At 35.1% G+C, this 20,357-nt stretch overlaps 1 protein-coding gene across 2 annotated transcripts in view; it reads right to left on the bottom strand.

Moving 5' to 3' along the window:
- Positions 1-20,357, bottom strand: part of TTC27 (tetratricopeptide repeat domain 27) — a 112,103-nt gene that overhangs the window by 10,341 nt on the left and 81,405 nt on the right. For both annotated transcript variants that reach the window (XM_082755952.1, XM_082755953.1), the window contains exons 12-16: positions 18,264-18,386; positions 12,040-12,267; positions 6,674-6,772; positions 5,592-5,644; positions 2,681-2,846 (exon numbers count right to left, since the gene is read on the bottom strand). In XM_082755952.1, the coding sequence (XP_082612078.1) occupies positions 2,681-2,846; positions 5,592-5,644; positions 6,674-6,772; positions 12,040-12,267; positions 18,264-18,386 (669 nt within the window). The remainder of the gene's footprint in view (positions 1-2,680; positions 2,847-5,591; positions 5,645-6,673; positions 6,773-12,039; positions 12,268-18,263; positions 18,387-20,357) is intronic.

The raw sequence follows: 20,357 nt of genomic DNA, 5'->3' as shown, positions 1-20,357 counted from the left end.
TTAATTTCTCAAGTTGATGGTAACAAAATTGTTCCTCTAAACCATAAACATCCAGATGTGTATCACATAGTTATAAAATGTTTTATAGACATATCTTTTATTTGCACGTGTAAAAAGGTTCCTCAGTCAGTAGGATTTAGCGACTGAAACATAACTCTTATTCTCATAGAGGTCATGCTTTGCTTTCACTTTAATCATAGTAATTTCTCATTTTTCTGTCATTCAGCATGTAAGCATTAGCACTACAGCAGTTAAAGTAAAACCGGTGTGAAAGCCCAGATTAAAGGGTCCATTAAATACTAATGAATGATTAACGCTACTTGGCTGTGCCCAACTGTTCAATAAAGCTATTTAGAATTGCAGGTGAATTGTGCTAATGATTAAGAAGTAGTAGTAGGCTAACGGAGCATTCCATTTTAGACCATTTTGCCTATTTTAATTTATATCTGGGAGAGTTAAGCTGCCACATACACTGAACTGTTCAAGCAATGCTCTGCTGCCCAGGATCCTACACAAGCAGTAGTGTTCTTTTTTTGTTTTGTTTTGTTTTTGGTTTGCCACTTTTAATGAACTGTGCCCCACATGACCACTGTGCCCACTGTTTGTGGTTATTATGTCACATCATCTGCATTCTTCTTCCTCCTTTTCTTCTGAGAATGACTGTTTACCAAAAACTAAATAAAAGACCACATGGGGACACAACCTTAGACATACATGTACTAATGAACACAACTGTTCTTAAATGCTGTGATCAGTTAGTCTCACTCCACAATTGTTCTCCAAACAGTTCCTTTCATATAAAAATTCACTTCAAACTATTTTTAGACGCTTAACTAATGCAAATCAAGCTTGACTGTGCTCAAGAAAAGAACCCTCAGATACCAGATCCAAAATGACAACTCTGTAGTCTGTGAGCTCTCCCTATACTCCTCCCAAATTTAACTTTTATTATAAAGACAATTGTCATTAGCGAACTACTTAAAAGAAAGAGGACTTCAAGAAGTACCAACCCTCCCTCCTGAAAATCCCCTTGGAACATTCCCTTGCAGCCTTTTATTAGGAATGGGTCTGTCAATATGAACCACTGAAGTGAGGATGACATTTGATGGGAAGGGTAAGAGAAAATGTGTTAGATTCTCAAGAGCACAGAGTTGCAGAGCAACTATACTGTCCATACTTCTGAATTCATATTCTTTGACAGTACAAGATGAAAATCTGCTTTCTGAAAGCATAGCTAAACAGTTTTTCCACCTGCAAAATAATTTTGTTACTTACAGAACTGCAACTTTCCAAGTAAAAAAGTATTTCTTGTTTCCACAAGCATGTATGTTGCAAAGCCGTGTCATTAGCAGTTACAGAAATTTCTTGGCTGCATTTACAGCCTCAGACTAATATTTCAGAGGCTAAGAAGACAGTTAGAGCAAGCTTTCCCCTCAGGTTCTTTCCAATGACTCATCTACTAGCTGAAGGTATAGATAATTCAATGAGTAAAAGTTGTCAAGGTGTATTTCTCAGTAAATTCATGAATATAAAAGCAAATATAGAAATCTAAAGAATTTTAAGAACCAGTAAAAGGGAGGTAAGAGAGCATGCTTTAAATACTACAAGGGACTACTAGGAAACAGGGACTTTTGATAACTACTTCCCCTGCTGTAATGTTTTATTGTATTGTTGATCATTTATAAAGAGCCCTTCTGTTTCTCCTTATTAAGTTCTGCCTGCAGAATCTGTACATACTTACATTCAGCCTCACTATATCCTGATCTCAGAACCTTTGCCACAAGGATAACATCATTTCATTACTAGAATAACTTAAATGCAAAATTTCTCAAAGCTCCATTCTGAACTCAGAAGTCTGGTGCAGAAAAACAGCAACGACATAACAGAAGTCACAGAGGAAGATATAAATGCCTTACTGTTATTGGAAGAAATCAGTGATTTACAAATATGACTGGATACTATGCTGAAATTAAATATATATATATCAATGTATCTGCTGTAATTACACAAACCAAGGACATTTCAGATTATAAATCTTCAAGCGCGCACTCTTACTTGATGCATTCAGTCTCCCAAAAGGAATCCTGCAACACTGATTGGGCTAAAAGTGTTTTGTATATGAAGGTCCAATGACTGTTTTCTGTTTTCACAATTAAAATCTGTGACTCCTACAAATACTGAATATAACCTGAGAGAAGAGAACATAATCTCTGTTCCAGATTATTAAGAGCCATCGTTCTGACTATAATGCGTTCATCAATTCCTATCTATGAAAAATATCTCACCTTCAAAAGCTCTTCTGTGGAGTTTTCAAACACACTGGAAAAGCTCGCCTTTCTTTAAGCTAAATTAACTTACATTATTCCTGATACTGACATATGCAGGAACAATGTGGAAAGATAGGGTTTCGCACTGCCTTTTATTTAAGAATAGACCTGAAAACTGCCAGGTTCATTTGTCCTTTTACATTGTCTGAAACAATCTGGATGCAAAGGTTTTCCTGTTTGTCCATTTTTTAGATACTTAAGACCTACAGTCCAGATATCAAAAATTTAAATGGCTTGCCTACGTAACTTCATTGGTATGCGCACTATCATTACTGATACAATTATCAGCAGTATTCTCAGCCTCACAAGAAGAAACATAGAACGACTTACTATGAAAATGAAAACCTCCCCACCTGTGTATCCTTGTACTTTTCTCTTAAGTCCATAAGCCGGTGATAAGCTTTAATTGCTTCTGAAAACTCTCCAACATCTGTACTGGTGAGAAGATAGTTCTCCCAAATTTGCCAGTGCTCATAGTTGCACTTGAGTGCTTCCTGGAGGGTTCGAAATGCTTTGATTCTAAATAATAATAAAAAAAAGAAGAAAAAGAAATAAGATTCTATACAAATGTACGAAAATCAATTGTCCTTCTATCAACTAAAAGGCAGTCTATTTTAAAAAATCTGTTTAAAAAACAATGCAATGTAAAAATAATAGTTCACAATTTATAATACTGATACTTCCTTGTCTTCTCTTGCCAATTACCTTCCATCAGTTCACTCCTCAGTATGCTGTCTTATCTAGGGTACCTCTATGTTAGCTCTCAACTACAGTTTGGCAAAGTTATGTACGCAGAATGCAAAAATTCACTGTAATTGTGCCATCTATGTTGATATTTTCATTCTTGAATTTTTAACTGAAACCATGAGAAAATAACCTTACACTACAATTGCAGAACACATTAAAAATAACTTTAAATCTCAACTTTGCAACTTTTTTTGGTTTGTTTTTGGAAAAATGTATTTTTCCACAACTGAGGTCATGGCAGGTGCAGAATGACACTGCTTGTTTTCATCTTAGAAATGGTGACAAGATACCAAAGGGATGGGATGCAGATCCTATTCCTCAAATCATCGCTCTTGCTACACTACAAGTCCTCCAGGTTCTCAAAATGAATCTCCTATGTAGTCATATGATGGAGTATCTCTATCCAGTGCAACACTTGAACCAGTTCCTATCCAAACAGGAGCCAGTACACAGCACCAGTGCGCTATGCTGTCTTGGAAACCAGGAATCTCTCACCCAAAGGACAGAGGAACAGCCTGCTTGTTTTGAGAAAAATGAGATCTAAATTTCAAAGACCTCCTAGAACTCATAGAAAATTATCAGGTGAACTGAATAGTAGATTCCAGTTTCATCACTTTCTTTTCTTTTCTTAAGGAAATTCAGAATACATAAAGTGTGTGGACTCTTAAAAAAAAAACAAACAAATCCAAAACACAACAAAATGCCTTTCATTTGGGTGTCAACAAGCTGTTTGCATAGTGTCTTCAAAAAACTTACACATTTTCTATTTCTCTGCTGAATTACACTGCTAAGCCTTAACCAAATGAGCAACTCTTGGGTGGGACTGATTTAAAAGCCTGGCTGGAGCAAAAGAAAACAATTAACTTTAATATCTTATTTTTCTTTTCCTTTTTCTCAGTCCTCTCTCCCCCATGCTTTTTTTTTTCTCCTTTTTTTTTTTGTTGTTGTTAATAGGCTTGAAAAATAAGTGAACGCATTCACCACTGCTTTTCTCCCCCCAAATAAGTTATACTGAAGCAAGCTACAACAAATACACTCTGTTTTCAAAGTGAAATAAACAAAATCATACACAGTCTTTATGTATGAGTGATTAGAGAAGTAATATATTTCAAGTATCTATTCCAGAGCAAATAGAGGACACACTCAGCTATTAGCATATAAAACTATCTTATGGTTTCTTCTACACATATTCCTCTCCAACATGATTAACATGGAAAAAAAAGGTCAAAAGCTACTCCTCTTTACTGTTTTTGATGTTACATTTAGCACGTTAAATCACAAGAGCAGATTCACAATCACAATAAAGTGAAACTGATCGTTCAGTAGTGTTTCAGCCTCATAATTGATGAATGAAAATGATTTTGATTGAAGATACTTTTATGAATCATGCATAAGCCAATACACTGAGCACTTAACATCTTCTAAAACTCTATGCAAAAGGAAGAGCAATCTATCAGAAGCAGTCTAACACAAAAAACACATTGAGGAAAGTGATTTTGGAATGAATGTGCAATCACCTTATTTTCAAAAAGGCTACAGAAAAATTAATAGAGGAAGCACTGTATAATTTTATAATTAAATTGTGCATTCTTAAGGCACTGCTGAAGATGCAGGAAACTAATGAAAAGGTAAAACAAGCTTTTGACTTCTACTATACTTTTTAGCCTTAAGCAGTCATTCAACCTTCACTTTCTCTTCCCTCCATTAACATATCTAATCATCTCTTGAATTTATTTCCAATATTAGTTCCCACATTTCCATCATACGTTTATGTTCCTTATATGTAAACTTACTATTCTTTCTCTTTCTTGTTTTTCCTCATGACTGCATAACTGTATAAACTGATACCAGAAGTTTTTTGTTTTTTGTTTTTTAATCTTATTTTATTATTTTATTCTTTGGGAATGAGTCAATTTGAAAATTCTTCTTAAATATTAAGTTCCTGCAGGTATTGTGTGTCTAAAGTAATTTTTATTACATTGAGTTGAAATACAAAATAAGAAATGTAGTCCATTTAGGTCAAAGCTTCTTGTACTAATGCTTAAATTGGAAGGAAAAGAACAAGTGAGCTTTTATGTGTGTAGGCCTCCATCTGCTTTCATAACCTGAAAAATAAATTGCATGTTTTCCCTTAAATCTCCTGAGATAAATGTAGTATGAATTGACATAGACTTGAATATATAGTTTGTTTGAAATGGACATATCTGTCTAAAATAATCAAATTAGTTTCCAAATTTAATATGAATGTTTTACACTGGTTATACTTACTACACCATATATAAGTTTAACAAAAAAAGCGTAGTCTTAGAAGCTGCTACTTTTATACAGATTATGAAAACACATTTACGGCAAAATGAAGTTATCAACGATCCAACCCAAGAGAGAGAACTGAAGGGACAGAAATTATGAAAATAGAGTTAAGCACATTATGAAGACAAAAAACAATGTCAAAAAGAAAAGGAAATCCCAATTATTTGTTTTGGAAGCAGTAACATCTAATCCTTTTGAAGTACTTACTTCTGTTTTAATCTGATATATGCAGTTGATAAATTGTTCCAGGCCTCAGCATTCTACAACAACAAAAGTACCACCAGAAAAATTATTTACTTGATAAAAATATGTAAATTAAACTACTGTGAAGTACCAGTTTTGCTAATCATGCATATTATCACACATTAATATATCATGTGTGCTACAAGGCAGTCAAAATGCTACATTAAAATGGAAAATATTGCATGAAAATATAAATAAATATATATTACTGATTATAGCAACGTTTGGAAATATGTCTTTAACAGTCTTCTGTTTGGAATACACTGTGTTAGCTCTTGCCTCCCTCTGGTTTAAACCGTAAAGAGGCATCCTTCACTTGGATCTAACTGGAATGGATCGAGAGGTCACTGCTGCCAGCAGCTGATCACTTCTCACCACTTGGAAGCTACTAACTTACACCTCTCTAGTAGGGGAATAAGATCATCTGAATGTCCCCTAACGTATCTCTTGCGAAACTACCAGGGTCAGTTCCAAGGCTTTAGCTGAAAAAGATTGCACAGTGCTTTATCATTTTTCTGGTAAAACCAGCAAAGCTCTGCTCTGTGTACAGTACATGTATTGTGTATATGCTTGCCTCATGCATCCAGAAAAAAAATGGCTAAAAAAGGTCCATTCCCCTTGTGCTCACAAACTAGACAGTAACAAATTTATCTGTCATACAATCACTTATTTGACTTGTTTCCCCCCACACAAAAGCATTTGATTACTTAGAGGACTAAGTATTTTATTTTGGTGTTTTATCTCTTCTTGTGTTCTTCTCTTTCCCTTTTCCCTCTGTTTTAGCAATGTATGCAAGCATAAAGGAATTTTCTGGTCATTTTCTGCGTATTTTGACATTCACACACAGCTATTTGGACAAAGTTAAGTTTTGGGCAAGTATTTTTATGATGCCTCATGACAAAAATATATCCTTTATGTAAAAGTTTAATTTATTCAGAGAGCTAAAGTTTAAAGAAGTTTTTCATTATTGCTTTGCTTGTTTATAATGAAAACATCCTTGTTGCTTTTAGATAAGCCATCTGAATTGCTTGTTGAAATGTACATACATCTGGTTCCAATGTCACACAGCGCTGAAATGCTTTGGCAGCACCTTCATAGCCTTCCAAAGCAATGTATGCACAGCCCAAGGAAAACCATACACCTAGCTGGAGAGAAAAATGGATGATTATATATACACATACACATTTCTACACAAAAGTTTTACCTTTATACTCAAAACCATATAATTCTTATTCATTTTACTTGATTTTCAGCTATATTGCATCAGAATAAATAATAACCTGTATGCAGAATATAGGAAAACTTTAAAGTTTTAATAAATATGGATAAACGAGTGTTCTACAGAGACCACTTAACCACACATGAAGTGCTCTTTAACAGCCTGTCTTCATTTAGAGAGTAAAGTGACAACTGCTTATAGGTTTGTACATTTTGCTTTAACTCGTGAAAAATTCATATTCACTGCGTATCATTATAATTAGATCAAATACTAGGAAACCTATTTTAGGGAACCTACATTTTACAAGAAACTTTTCTGATGTTTCTGATCAAGTTGTTGGCTCACATGCAGGGTGCTGTTTACCCCAATAGATTAATTGTGAACTCCATAGCAGGTATTTTATACAGCTCTGTCCAGATCTGTGTCATTACTCTTAGCCTCTCAGCCCTAACTTAGAATCAGTAAGAACATCTGATCCAGCTGGGTTAATCTGAGTTGCCTGCTATACAGTCTATAGTTAATCCGCTTCACAACTTTGCTTAGATCCCAGCATGTAAATACATCGCATCCATCACCGTCAGATCTGGCACCCAGGTGGGCGGTCTTCAATATATCAAGAAAAGAACTCAACAAGCTTTGCAATAAAGATCTTTTTTTTTTTGCATTTGCGAGTGTATTTGGAATGACTGATCACGTGGATGTATTAACAGGCTAAGGTGGTTCTGCTAATTATACCCGGCCTGTGCAAACATGAAACATCTACTTTTCAGCATTGTCAGCCTGTCACCTTTCATGATCCTTAAATTCATCACTCTGAGAAGAAACTGCATATGAACAGAAAACCATTTGTTTCCCAAATCTCAGAGGGGAAAATTTATAGGAAATAAATTTAGTCCAGTTTTATTTTTGAGTCACTTTTATCCATCCAGTTTCCAGAAGACCAGCACCAACATTCCCACACGGCAGCTACCTTATTAACTCACCTTTCTCTGCTTTTTAGATTGACAACTACCTGGACAAGAACAGTGAGGTAAGAGACTGGAGGAATCAAATATGAAACTGAAGGCTGGCTACAACACTATAGCAAAGAATATAGTTAAATTGTATCTCTGTCAAGAGCAACAAAAAAGTCATTGCATTTATTCTTCTTCAAACAAATAATTACGCCACAGATTCCCTTCTGGCCTTGTACTTCCAGCATCTGATTGACTAAAACATCCACTATTTTAATTTCCAAGTCATTTCTGAGGATGATGATGAGCAGCTGCATCTCTCAGCTTAAGCTGAGCATAAGGTCTATCAATCCTTAAGCTTGTCAACCCTTTTCTCCAAGAAAGCTCACAACATAAGGAGAAAGGGAAATGATCTCTGTGGAGGAAAGCTGTATGAGCAGGCACCGAGCAAAAGCTTTTTTTTTTTTTTTTTTTTTTGTAATTTTGGTAATTTGAAACAAGATATTTTGCCTAGCAGTAACTATGCATGAAGGTTTCAAGTGAATGGAAAAAAAAATATCTGAGAATTGCCCATACTGGAGAAGGTTGGGAAAGGTCTCCAGAAGAGATGCTAAATGAACAGTGAGATGGAAAGTCTCTGGAGTAGGAATTAAGACAAGGAGCTAAGTTGCTGTGGTATGGGGGCACAAAATATACAGCAAATGGAATGGGTCATGCAGATAGAAAAATGCTGCCATATGTTAAAGAAAACTTCAGCCTCAATCATAAGTAATTAACTGCATAAATGAACAACAGGACTGGTGCAGATTAAAATTTCAGGCCTTAGTTGGGAAAAAAAAACAAACAAAATATAAAGACTGCATCTCCAGATACTTGACTAAAATGGAGAATGTAACATACTGAGGAATATTAGAAAGCTGCGAAAGTAGAAAACTCTGAAAATACAGGGGATTTAAATTACTCCAGTAACTTAGTTGACATTCAGTAAATAGCAATGAATGCAGTTCCAAGGATAAATTTTATGAAGAAATTAGTCAGAAAATAATACTTATCTTGATTCTGATCATTATGAATCATCAGGTTCAAAAGGCTACCATACAAAAGATGCTTTGTAACTACCTTGATTCAAGAGTCCTTCAAAAACAATGGCAGAATATTTAATATAGAAGATGCTATTTTTAAGTGCTGCTTAAAAATAGCGAAGCTATATTAAAAATAAAAGAGGCAGCAAAAAGAGTAAAAGGTCTGCAGAAAACTTGAAAAATTTGAAGACATTTCAAGGCTTGGAACAATGTCATATTGTCATTCATAAAAGCATCTAAAAAGACCAGACAATCGTAACAGTTAAATGAAAGGAGATTATTAACAGGACACACTTTAATGGGATTTGCTAGACTGATCAGAAAGCTAGAGAAGAACTAATTTGCCAGCTTAACTGAGAATATATGGTAGCAGTTTAAAAAATAAAAACATAGGTTCATCAGCTTGATCTACTGTCACACTGAAATGGTATTTTATTGTTCCTTAGATAGGTGCATCTAAGGGAAAGTGTGCATGAATTTCTTCCATGATGTAAGGACAATAACTTTTTAATAATATATTTAGGATACAGTTTAAGAATGGATTTATAGCTTTTCTGAGTGGAAAGAATGGTGAGAATTCCCTTTTTATTGGGAAGGGCATGAAATTTGCTGAATCTACTGGCTGATGTAATAACTGCTCTGAGGAAAGTGACTGACTGAAAGGTAGTGCAATGAAAACTCCGTCCACAGTTCAAAGAAAGTTTTGTCAAGACTTGTGGAACTAGGTTAAAGTTCTTTTTTTTTTTTTTTTTTTAAATTAAAAAAAAAAAAGTGTTGGCTAGAGGTTCAAATCTTGCTACTGATTGGAAAAACACATGAAAATGAACTGTAACATTTTCTCCTTTTCAAGACAGAAGACAGTGACCAGCAAAGGAAGATAATTTGGGCTCAGTCTCTGTTAAAACTTGCCATCAGGAATCTCCAGACAAGTCTTTAATAGCTTTAAATGATCATGAATTTCTTTTAAGTAAGTCTAAACAATTCTCTTATTAGCATGAATATGGTTCCAAAACAACCAGTTTAAAGTATACCTGGAAAAGAAAAGTAAGCTAAAAACTCAGATGTATGAAGAAACTTTCTGTAGTCTTAAAGCAATTTCTAGCATTCACATATGGCAAATACACGTATATTTGTTTCAGAATCTAGTGAATTCTTTAGTATAATACTCTTAGGAGGATAATAGTGTTAGTTCAGAAACTATCTTTACCCTGCAGAGCAAAATTACTCTTTAGAGTTAGTAATTAAAATTTTAAGAGCTCTGAGTGAAATCTTGAGTACCTTTTTAATTACTCGTTTTTGGCATAGTTAATCTGCTTTATAATTGTTTCCTTTGAATGCATCACACTGGAAGAACACATTATAGCTTTAAGAAAGCAGAGACTTGATATCATTTTTGCCAAGGAATGATACCAGCTCAACTCTTGTTTAACTTGCTTTTATTATTACAGGAGGAATGAGAAGGAGACTCGTCGAGAATAAGGCTCACTGCATTGTCCATAGCTTTAAATTTCTGATGTAGTCAATAGCAATCTGATTTCTAAAATGTGACTCTTTTCCGAAATTTGAGAGAGATCATTTGTTTTGCCTGACACCCAGGAATATTAGCCTGAGAAGTTGTGTTTATTAGTTATATGTTACCGTTTATTAACATAGAAGATGATTCTTCCTTTCTTGCAGACTTTGTGAAAAGGAGCGTGGACACAAAAAGGGTGCCATGAACACTGTTTCTGGAAAATTCAAACATGAAGTGACTGGGTGTAGAGAACCATACATTATTTAGTATATGAACTAACAAATCTGTAATTTAACAGGCTGTAAGCTCTGTTTCTTATAGACTTTCACAGTCAGAGAACGCACTGCATGGGCTCTTTGATCTCTCCTCCTTTCTCTTTCCACAATCCACTGGAATTGTCTCAGCCTATCCTTGCAAGATGCTCTTAGTGAAAGTGTAAGAGAAGTGCAGCTGTCACCCATTAGGCACACACTGAAACAAGTAATTCTGTGAGCGGCAGTATTAATGAAGATGGGTTTCAGATACATTTCAGCTGTGAGATTAATTCTTTTGTTCATTCTCCAAAGTCTAGTTACAGCGGTGGTCAGCTCAGACTGCAGAGATCTACATCAGAGAGTTCCACTAAATTTCACCAATTGGCCAAAGAGTACATAGGCTTAAAGGAGGGTTGACAGAGAATGGTTTTATCCATCAGATATCTGGAGGATTCATTTGCTGCAGTCTTAAATGCCTTCTTCCAAAAAGGTTTCTCATAACCACTGAAAAGAAAATCTCTTTGTAATAGGGAGTCCTTGTTTACCTTACAAATTATTCACAATTCTGGAAACAACTAATGAATTTTCCTCATGTTCCCTGTATTAAAGAGAATTCAAGAGAATTTAGAGTCTTTAGAGTCACCTGCCCCTCTGCTCTTTGTGTATAGAACATCCCAGAAGAGGAAACAATTCATCTCTCTAGTGACAAAACACACAGGCTTCAGAAGACAGAGATATGCCAATCCACGCTATCCATTTACTCAATCTGTTTGTTTGAAACAATTCATCTGAAACTTAAATAGAGCTTCCTGAGCAACATGAGGAGGAAATGTTCGCTTTCCTATATGGTCTGGACTGTTTTTCCTGGATTGTCTTTCACTTTAAACTTCCTTTTGATAGAATGGAAAATAAAATGGCATCTCAGCAGAATGTTTCTTAGTTTTGAACCCTGTAAGCCAACTTCTACAACCCTTCATTCTCTGTGAGTCCTCTAGATTTCAGTAAGGCTCCTATCGGAGTCAGTATTTATTTTGTTGGCATTGGCATTTCCTGAGACAATAAGGGAACTGAAGACAAGTGAAGCATTTAGAATGGACATTAAAATGAACAAAAACGTGTTTTTAAGTTATCTGGAGTTCATTTGAATCAAAACAAGACAGATTCACTGGAAGAAAACACATTTTGTAAATACTGAACAGCTTCAAGATATAAGATCTGAGAAGTTGGAGACCTCTGAAGTTTTTCTAAAGCAGAAGTATAGTAGTAGTTATGTGGAATGCAAAACAACTATTTTGAAGTTATTGCACAGAATTAACTTCTAAAAAAGTACAGAATCCTTCAAAACTTAAGACACTAACTAAAACATAGCCATATTCGTATAATTCTCCAACCTGCATAGGGTTGATCTGCACTGAACGTTCAAAGCACTCCACGCATTCCCTGAATTCCCGGTTGCGGAGATGGAGGAGGCCTTTAGAGCGCTGTGCACGGGCACTGCGGTGCCGAGAGAGCTCCCAGGCCTTGTCATAGTACTGGTGGTCTTTAAGAACATCACCAAGTAAACAATATAAACCTGGTGTTTCCTTCTTCTCTAGCTCTCGTCTCAGTATTTCTTCTGCCTGTAAAAGAACGGAGAGAAATCAACTTGTTAATTGGGCAATTTATCTTCAGTTAATCACTTATCTGAACAAATACCACTTTAGCACCTCATAATCATCAATTAAAAATTAAGAAGTGGGGATAGATAGGAAACAGTATCTTGATCTAACACAGCAAAGATTAAGTCTAGAGAGAATCTAATTCCAATCTGTTCTAAAAAAAGAAAACAATGAAAAAAACACACACACAAAAAACAAAAGTAAAAAACAAACCAAAATACTTCGTGATCACCATAATATAGTGGCACTTGGTTTAATGCACCAAGGCAAACATACATCAAAGCAAGAAGGAGCCAGATCCTAATTTTATATTTTGTGTGTGTATTCTGTATCAAGAGCAAGTACCAGTCTTGGACATCAAATCCACACCTACCTCAAGGCAATGCAGTATCAACATCATTAGCATATGTTCAATCCTGTTGGTGTATCATCTGTGGATTTTACATATCCTAAAAAGTATTCTTGCAATGACTAATTTCTTTTTCTCTAATTACTGTTTTCTGAAGACAGCAATTTCCATTCTACTATGCCTGAAAATGCATCTATCTTTAAAAATACATTTATCTATAAAAATGCATTTATCTTGGTATTTGAGAAAATATAATTAAAATATGTACAGCATTATGGAAAAGACACAAGCTTTGTCTCCCAGAATCTGTTATGGGCTGCTACCAAGTTTTAAAAGCTCTTTATCTCAGGGTTGCTATCTCGCTCTAACAATAAAATTATTGTTTCTCTTTTAAATAAGAGATAAGTCTGCTTTCTGTGGCTTTTTGAAACGATAAATACGCTGGACAGATCATCTGTTGTTCAGACTGAACTCTTACCTCAGTCCCCCGCTGCAAAAATGTTACATACATAATTCAGCTCAGTATAAATTTTCTATCTGAAAAGATCTATTTGAACCATGTGAACCAAGAGATCCAACACAGCCTGCCACAGAATTAGAATCTGACATTATAACACTAGTTTTTCTTCTATCATAGCTAGGTTATCTAAAATGAAAGCTGTGTTCATCTCTGTATTTAAATGACTGTTTTTCTTACTTCTATGAGAACTGTTTTATTTCCCATTCACATGATCTCTCAAGAATCAGTCAGCTATGCGAGTCTTTTGCTCCTCCTCTTCCAATCAGAAAACTCATTGATCCAAGTTGAAAGTCATCTTCTTGATGAAAAGTGACTTCTTCAAAAGTTTTACTTTGTTTTTGAAAGTTTCAACATATAATAATTTTAACACTTCATTCTTACTGTAATTTTTGTTAACTACTTTAGTAGGAAAAGTCTGTAAATACTTAAAGTGCACAAATGCAAAAAATGGAGTATATTGTTTAGATTTGTAAGGGGAACTTTTGCTAGCAAAAATGGAATCCCATTAAGAAGAAAATTAAGGGATGAAAGATAGGAAAATAACTCCATTATAGGTGTTTTTAGTGCCTTTGGAAGAGCTCTCCAAAGAAAAATGAGCAATTCAGAATCAGCCTGCTCAAAGCATTTTAAAATATGAAGGCTGCGCCTGTGGACTGTTTGGTCAAAGGACAATTTAATTCCTCTTCTCTGCCATTACAAGAGTAAAGGAATGTGTATTAACAACAGATGCTTAAGATTTCGTTGTAGTTTTCTAGAGCAGAGAGAACTGAGCACTTTATTACTGCAATAATCACATTAGGCACCAAAAGGTAAGTTTTTGTTCCTTCCTCAAATAAAAAAAAAAAAAAAAAAAGGCTGAAATTCTGCTATGATGTGAAAAATTGAGTGCATACTGCTGCTTTACCTCTTCCTCAGTAGGTTACTCCCAAGCTTAGATGACTATTCTGTAGTAGTGCTTAGTACCAATCGTTCACCAGACCAGAAAGCCAACCATTCACTAATTGCATTTCACATTTAAGAGCATAAAGATATCATGATCTGGACTAAGCTTAAAAGAATCCATTGCCAATGTAAATATTTCAGCACACAGATAAAACAGAAAATTAAATAAGCAGAAGTCTGACTTTTTCTTCATCCGATTAGCTATCTGATCATCTCTGCCATGTTACAAATCTTTTTATCACATAAACCTTTTAAGGCTAATACAAAGGATCGTAACTACAAACTAAGACGACTGCATTCTCACAACATTTATCCTTTGTCTTCTACAAAACCAGATAATACAGGATTTCTCATTTTGCTATCGATTTACCTTTACAGAAAAATATTCTTTTCTCCTAACTTCATAGTAAACGGTTTTCAAGAACACACTTTTAATCATTGATGAGAACTCTACTTTTGCAAGGAGCAAATCTTATCTTAACAATAAAAATATTATCAAGGAACATTTTCCATGCAGTTCACACACTGTACATAAAAATACAACCACTACAGATTTATTGTTACTAATTAAACAGCTATTAAATATTAATCCAGATGTTTCATAACTGAAGCTGGTATCTAAGCTTTGGTAAAAAAAACCCTCTCAATTAAAAATTACCTAAAAATAATCTAAAAAAGAAACCATATAACTCTTACCAAGTGAAACATTTAATTATAACAACACTGCTTTTCACAGAATTGCCTATACTGAATTGGATAGAAATGCTTTCCCCTTTTCTGCTTGCACATTATTTGCTAGACAACCAGAGCAGCAGCATGAAGAAGCAGAACAGATGAGCATGGAAGAAAGTGAGAAAAAAGGAGAGCTTTTCAGTTTTAATTTAATTGTTGTCTGTAACTTCATGGATGACCTTGGTTGAGCCATTTACTCATCTTTCTCAGTTATGCAGCTACACAGAGAGAAAACAGACTTCGAAGACAAGTAAGCAATGATATATAGTGAAAATCAACCAAGTTCTTGAACCATCTTATGAACTAATCAGTGTAACACTACCCAACTTCGCATCTGGGAAGCATTTCCTTCATTAAAAAGTAAACGTCGGGTATCTTACTATAATTGAGCTGCCCCACTTAAATGTTTTGAGCTGTCTTTGTCATGTTGTAATGAGAAAAGTAACTCTGTGGAAGGTGGATTGCTGGGTAGGTTGGTCTAAGACCAGGCTGTGTGCCATGCTGTGCCATACTCTGAGGAAATGATGGGGACAGGGCTGAAAGCTGTGTTGTACAGCAGAATAACAGCTCTCGTGATTTTGTCAAAGGTGAGAAGCTACTGTGCTCTAGAGCTCCTGCGTGAGAGAAAGGCCTCGCTTCTATTGGAAGAACTGAAAATCCACATCTGCAGCTCATCCCCTCTTTTCTTTTTCCTTTAGCAGGGAAAGGAAAACCATTTTTAGTGCAGTATCTATTTCAGGTGAGGTTGAAGAGTCATCACCTAAACCAAAGAAAGTTGTCTGATGTAAATAATACTCTCAAGATCTCTGGGTCTCCCTCACAACTGAAAGAATGAGAGAGACTTTTCAACACCAGTTTTCACTACAATGACAGAGGTTAGAATCTACTTTTCAGGAAGCCTGCTAAAGGAATACAAGTGAATGACAAGGCCACAGCAACCATCAACATACTGCGTGTTCAGATTGTAATACTTTTTTTGTTGATGTTTTTCTGTGCCCCGCTTTGCTCACTGCTTCACACTATGATACTCTTCTGTTGACTCATGTTATGATATCATTTTTTACTATTTTTGTTCAGATTATGAAACAAGTGAATATAGAGCCATATCTAAAAACAGTAAAGGATCCACAAAAAATGTTTTCTAAATGTGACATCTTTCTTTGCACAATTTGAGTTGATATATTGCCCTGTTAAAACTGAGTGAACTATGCACTTCCAAGTGTATAATGTGGAGTTGTTTGTACCCGTATCTACATCCTCTGATTTTTCTGTCAGTGCACGATTTGAAAATGGAGGAAGGAACATATTTCTTTGATGCCTAAGTATGCAGACTAATCGATATTGCTGATATTTGTCTGTTTTATTAGTTTTTCCTTTTTTTTTTTTAATTAGGTTTTTCAGTATTTAAATTAATGTTTCCCATATAAAAGCAGCTGTAAGTGAAAAACATGCACAAATTTATTTAACAGAGTTTGTTCTTTTTGGCACATGTTTATTATGTCTTAAATGACATGAATGTCCACTGAAGAACACCTTGCTGTAGTATTTCCTCATGCATTTCAAAAAGAAAAAGTACGATATTTAAAAACCGCAACATTTTTGATAAATACACACAGTTCACACACTGCAAGCTTTCTGATAAGGAGCACAAAGTTACTCCCCTTGGTGTACGAATAAATATTTCTAATTTTCCAGCTTTTTTGATCTGAAGCTTTTTTTTTTTTTTTTAATATCACTACTGTTACTTAGTACTTACATAGTGCTTTCTGTTTTCAAAGCACAGCCCAAACCCTCATTCTGAAAGCATTTCTAAGCAGTTTCCTGTGGCAGATATCCTGTCCTATTCTCTGAGTGCCATTTTCATAACTCCCTAAGGGCAGCTTGTGAATGTAACTAGGACAGAATGAATTTCCAGGAAATGGAAAATATTGACCTCTACTTCTCCACTGTACTGAAAGATTGTGGTATTAGCATAGTACCCCCAAGGCATGCATAATGTGACACAGAATTGACAGCAAGGTATACCTGATAGCTTATAATGATTGAAATCTAGTCATTGGTGAATGATAACAATAATAAGTAAATATGAGAAATTCTGTGTTTTGTCTATTAAGTTATAGATCTCTGTTCAGTAAGCTTAAATTACTATAAGCAATGTCTTTACAAAGGCATACATATATTTAATGTTACCACATACCAAACAGAAGACGAGAACAGAGAGGAAAACAAAAAAGATACTTTTGTCCGAAATTGAATATTTCTGAAAGTTATCTAAATACTGAAAACAATCCTTGATACTGTAAGTTCCTGTTACAGTCCCTCTGTGTGATGGATTGCACCAGAAGAGAACACAGCTAAACTGACACACAAATAGGTGTTGCTTCCAGGCATCACTAAAATCCTCCTACTAATGCTCTAACTGGAATAGCAAAAATATCAAGCTGCTACCGCCTGCTCACAGCATTTTTTAAAAATTCTGTCATCTATACATAGCTAGATGATGGTTTTTAAATTATCTCTGCCTGGAGCTGATCACATGTAACTGCAGCAGTTTTAAAGAAATGACAGAGAGGCTCAGCAAAATATCAACAGATTTCACAAAATAAGATAATGCCTTTTAATCTTAGGCCATTTTTTGCCTCAAGTGTTTGATTCTGTAGTTTTTATATGTTAACATAAAGTAATTAAATACATCAAGCACTGATGTTGTTCTGTTTAAAGCACTTGTAAAAGCTACAACTAATGGTTGGAAATCAAGGGAGAAAGAAAGCAGATTCCCTCCTGATAAAGCTCCCAAACTCTATCATGAGTGACTGCTACAACCTTCATTCAATACCCATGTTACACCTTGTTGCACATCTATAATTGTTAACTTAATTTTCCTTGAATATTTGGGAATTGTTTCAATGTGTTCAATTTAAGTGTTTTCTTGCATCCTGAGTTATTTATCCACTTCTATTTCATGTAGTCATTATCCCAGATTTTTTTTATTTTTATTTATTTATTTTTTTTTTTTAGCATTCACAGGTAATAACAGACTCACATGTCATGTGTCCTAAATGGACTTTTCTCACAATAACCCTACAGAAGTACATGTCAATTATAAAGTTATTCACTGAGAGAGTGGTTGGGCACTGGAACAGGCTCCCCAGGGAATTGGTCAGAGCACCAAGCCTGCCAGTCTAAAAAGTGTTTGGGCAATGCTCTCAGACACACGGTCTGATTATTGTGTAGCCCTGTGCAGAGCCAGGAGCTGGACTCAGTAATATCCTTGTGAGTCCCTTCCAAATCAGGACATTCTATGATTCTGTAAGATTCAGTAAGGTCATCAATGCATTGACAGCTCAAGTCTGACTGCTTCTTATTCCTGTTCCCACCGCAAGACTCTCAGCTGTGAAAAACAGTTTTTCTTACCTTCCCATGCTGTCCTGCTCTTTCATAGCAGATTACTGCATCTTCCCACATTTCCAGCTCCTCATATATCTGTAAGGCAGAGCTGGTGCATCCAAGCTCAAAGAGTAAGCTTGCAAGCTGGCGCTGGAAAGATAAGAAATTCCACAAAACTGAAAGAAGGTACACAGTCCTCTTTACGTTTTTAAAAGATGTTAGAGGCATTTCTGACATCAACAAGAAGCAGACAGAATATGAAATTACTCTCTTGAAACCCCAAGCTGGAGCCTCAAAAATTTATATACCTTACAAAAAAATCAATAGAAAAATAATTGCTTTGATTTGACTCCAATTTATGCCAGTAACTCAACTACTTTGAACTAGTTTACAATACAATATAAAAATAGAAACACACATGTGAAGGATGAATTGAGAGGAGAACTTCCATCCCTTAAGTGAGGCACATGGCCCATGCGGCTGGAGAGCAGCTGCAGCAGTATGTTGGGAACACAGAGTGGGAAACAGCCCAAAGGAAGGCAGTAAAGTTTCTTCTAGCAATGCCTGCCATAGCAATCTGTACCTGTGCAAACACAGATGGAGAAAGGCTCTGAAACAATTGTGCTAGGGACACTGTAAGAAATCTGTAAGTGCCCCAAACAACCACTGCAGAAGTGCGTTAGTTTCCAGTCAAATCCGTATTAGATTGGGGTTCAGGTTCAAATCCTTAGTTAAGTTTTCCTCACAGATAAACCAACCCCTTTGTTATTTCAGATCCAGCTATTACTTCAGCGTGTTTAAGAAAATAAGAGAAGAGTTCTTTCAATTTAAAAACAAACAAGGTATGTTTTTATGACTTTGAAAAGTTGCTTTTGGTCTTCTGTTTATTTTTTTTTAAGAGGAGTTTAAATTCGCATATAGGTTTTCATCTCTGAAGAAAGGATAACTTATTTACTACGGGTAAGATATATACAATCTGGTTTGCAAAAACAAAATGAGAACAATCTGTATAAGGACACCTAATTATGCTATGAGATCCCACACAGTGAACCTCTGCAGTGATTCTGGTGATTCTGAACAGATTCTCTTTAGTTCTGTGTAGATGGCATGGATCTCTCGTTACAGGCTTGGCTTCAATGTCTGTTACAAATTTGAGGAGTCACCATACACTAATAGATTAGCTGTCAAAAAAAAAATGAAGTTGAGTACAGTTCTTTTAAATAAATGCATAAACTGTGAAAGTCTGTAACTAAGTAATTTGTTCACTTAATATCAATTAATTTGAAAAAAAGGACTACATTTTCCAGCGTCTGAAATTAAATAAGATTTATGTTTTATGAAATTTAGAGTCAAATTTGGTAAAATTTATATAAGCAATGCTTCTTCATTACTATAACTAGAAGACTGCAGTCTTCTACCATTATGAGCCCCTATTTTAGTATTTCTATCTTTGGCTTGGAAAATTGGCTTGGATTGAAAAGTGCCACTCAGACAACTGGAAATGAAAACCACATTTGCTAGTTTTATTGCAAATGCCTGTTGAAAGATTGTGTGGAATAATTTGAAAATGCTTGGAGAAAATATGACTGTTAAAGCAACATGCATCTAGGTTAGAAATCAAAGGAATAAAACACCATTAAAAAATAAACAGTATGCGCACCTTTGGAGATAAGTAATGCATATATTTTCTTAAGTTTGTTGTTAAATGCAGCATTATCAGATCAGACTAGTATGTACATTTCTTCTCTAGAATTTATGTTCAAGATAATCGTTTTAGTTTTGGAAAAAAATCTCCTTTCAAAACTAGCAAAAAAGGGCACATCCAGAAAATAAAAGCTTTGTCAGTTAAGCGGTTCTTCGACATACTTTTGTCTCCTATTTGGTTGCTTTGACCATGATCCACTTCCTGAAAACAACTCAAAGTTAATCATCATTACAGGTCAAAGAAAGATGCAAATAATTGTGGTATAAACATCAGTAGCAAATAGTGATACAATGAAAAGATTATTTTTACACAAGGTATGTCAGAAGCTTGAAAGTTTGCTTATTTTTTAAGGACAGAAAAGGGAAAATAAAGAAGAACCACACTACAAGCAATTACTCCCATGCATAACAGAACAA

This window comes from Aythya marila (assembly GCF_965140915.1).
Source record: "Aythya marila genome assembly, chromosome: 3".
NCBI classification, from domain to species: Eukaryota; Metazoa; Chordata; class Aves; order Anseriformes; family Anatidae; genus Aythya; species Aythya marila.
Note: the sequence above shows the minus strand (reverse complement) of the source record. Positions and strands in the feature narration are given on the sequence as shown.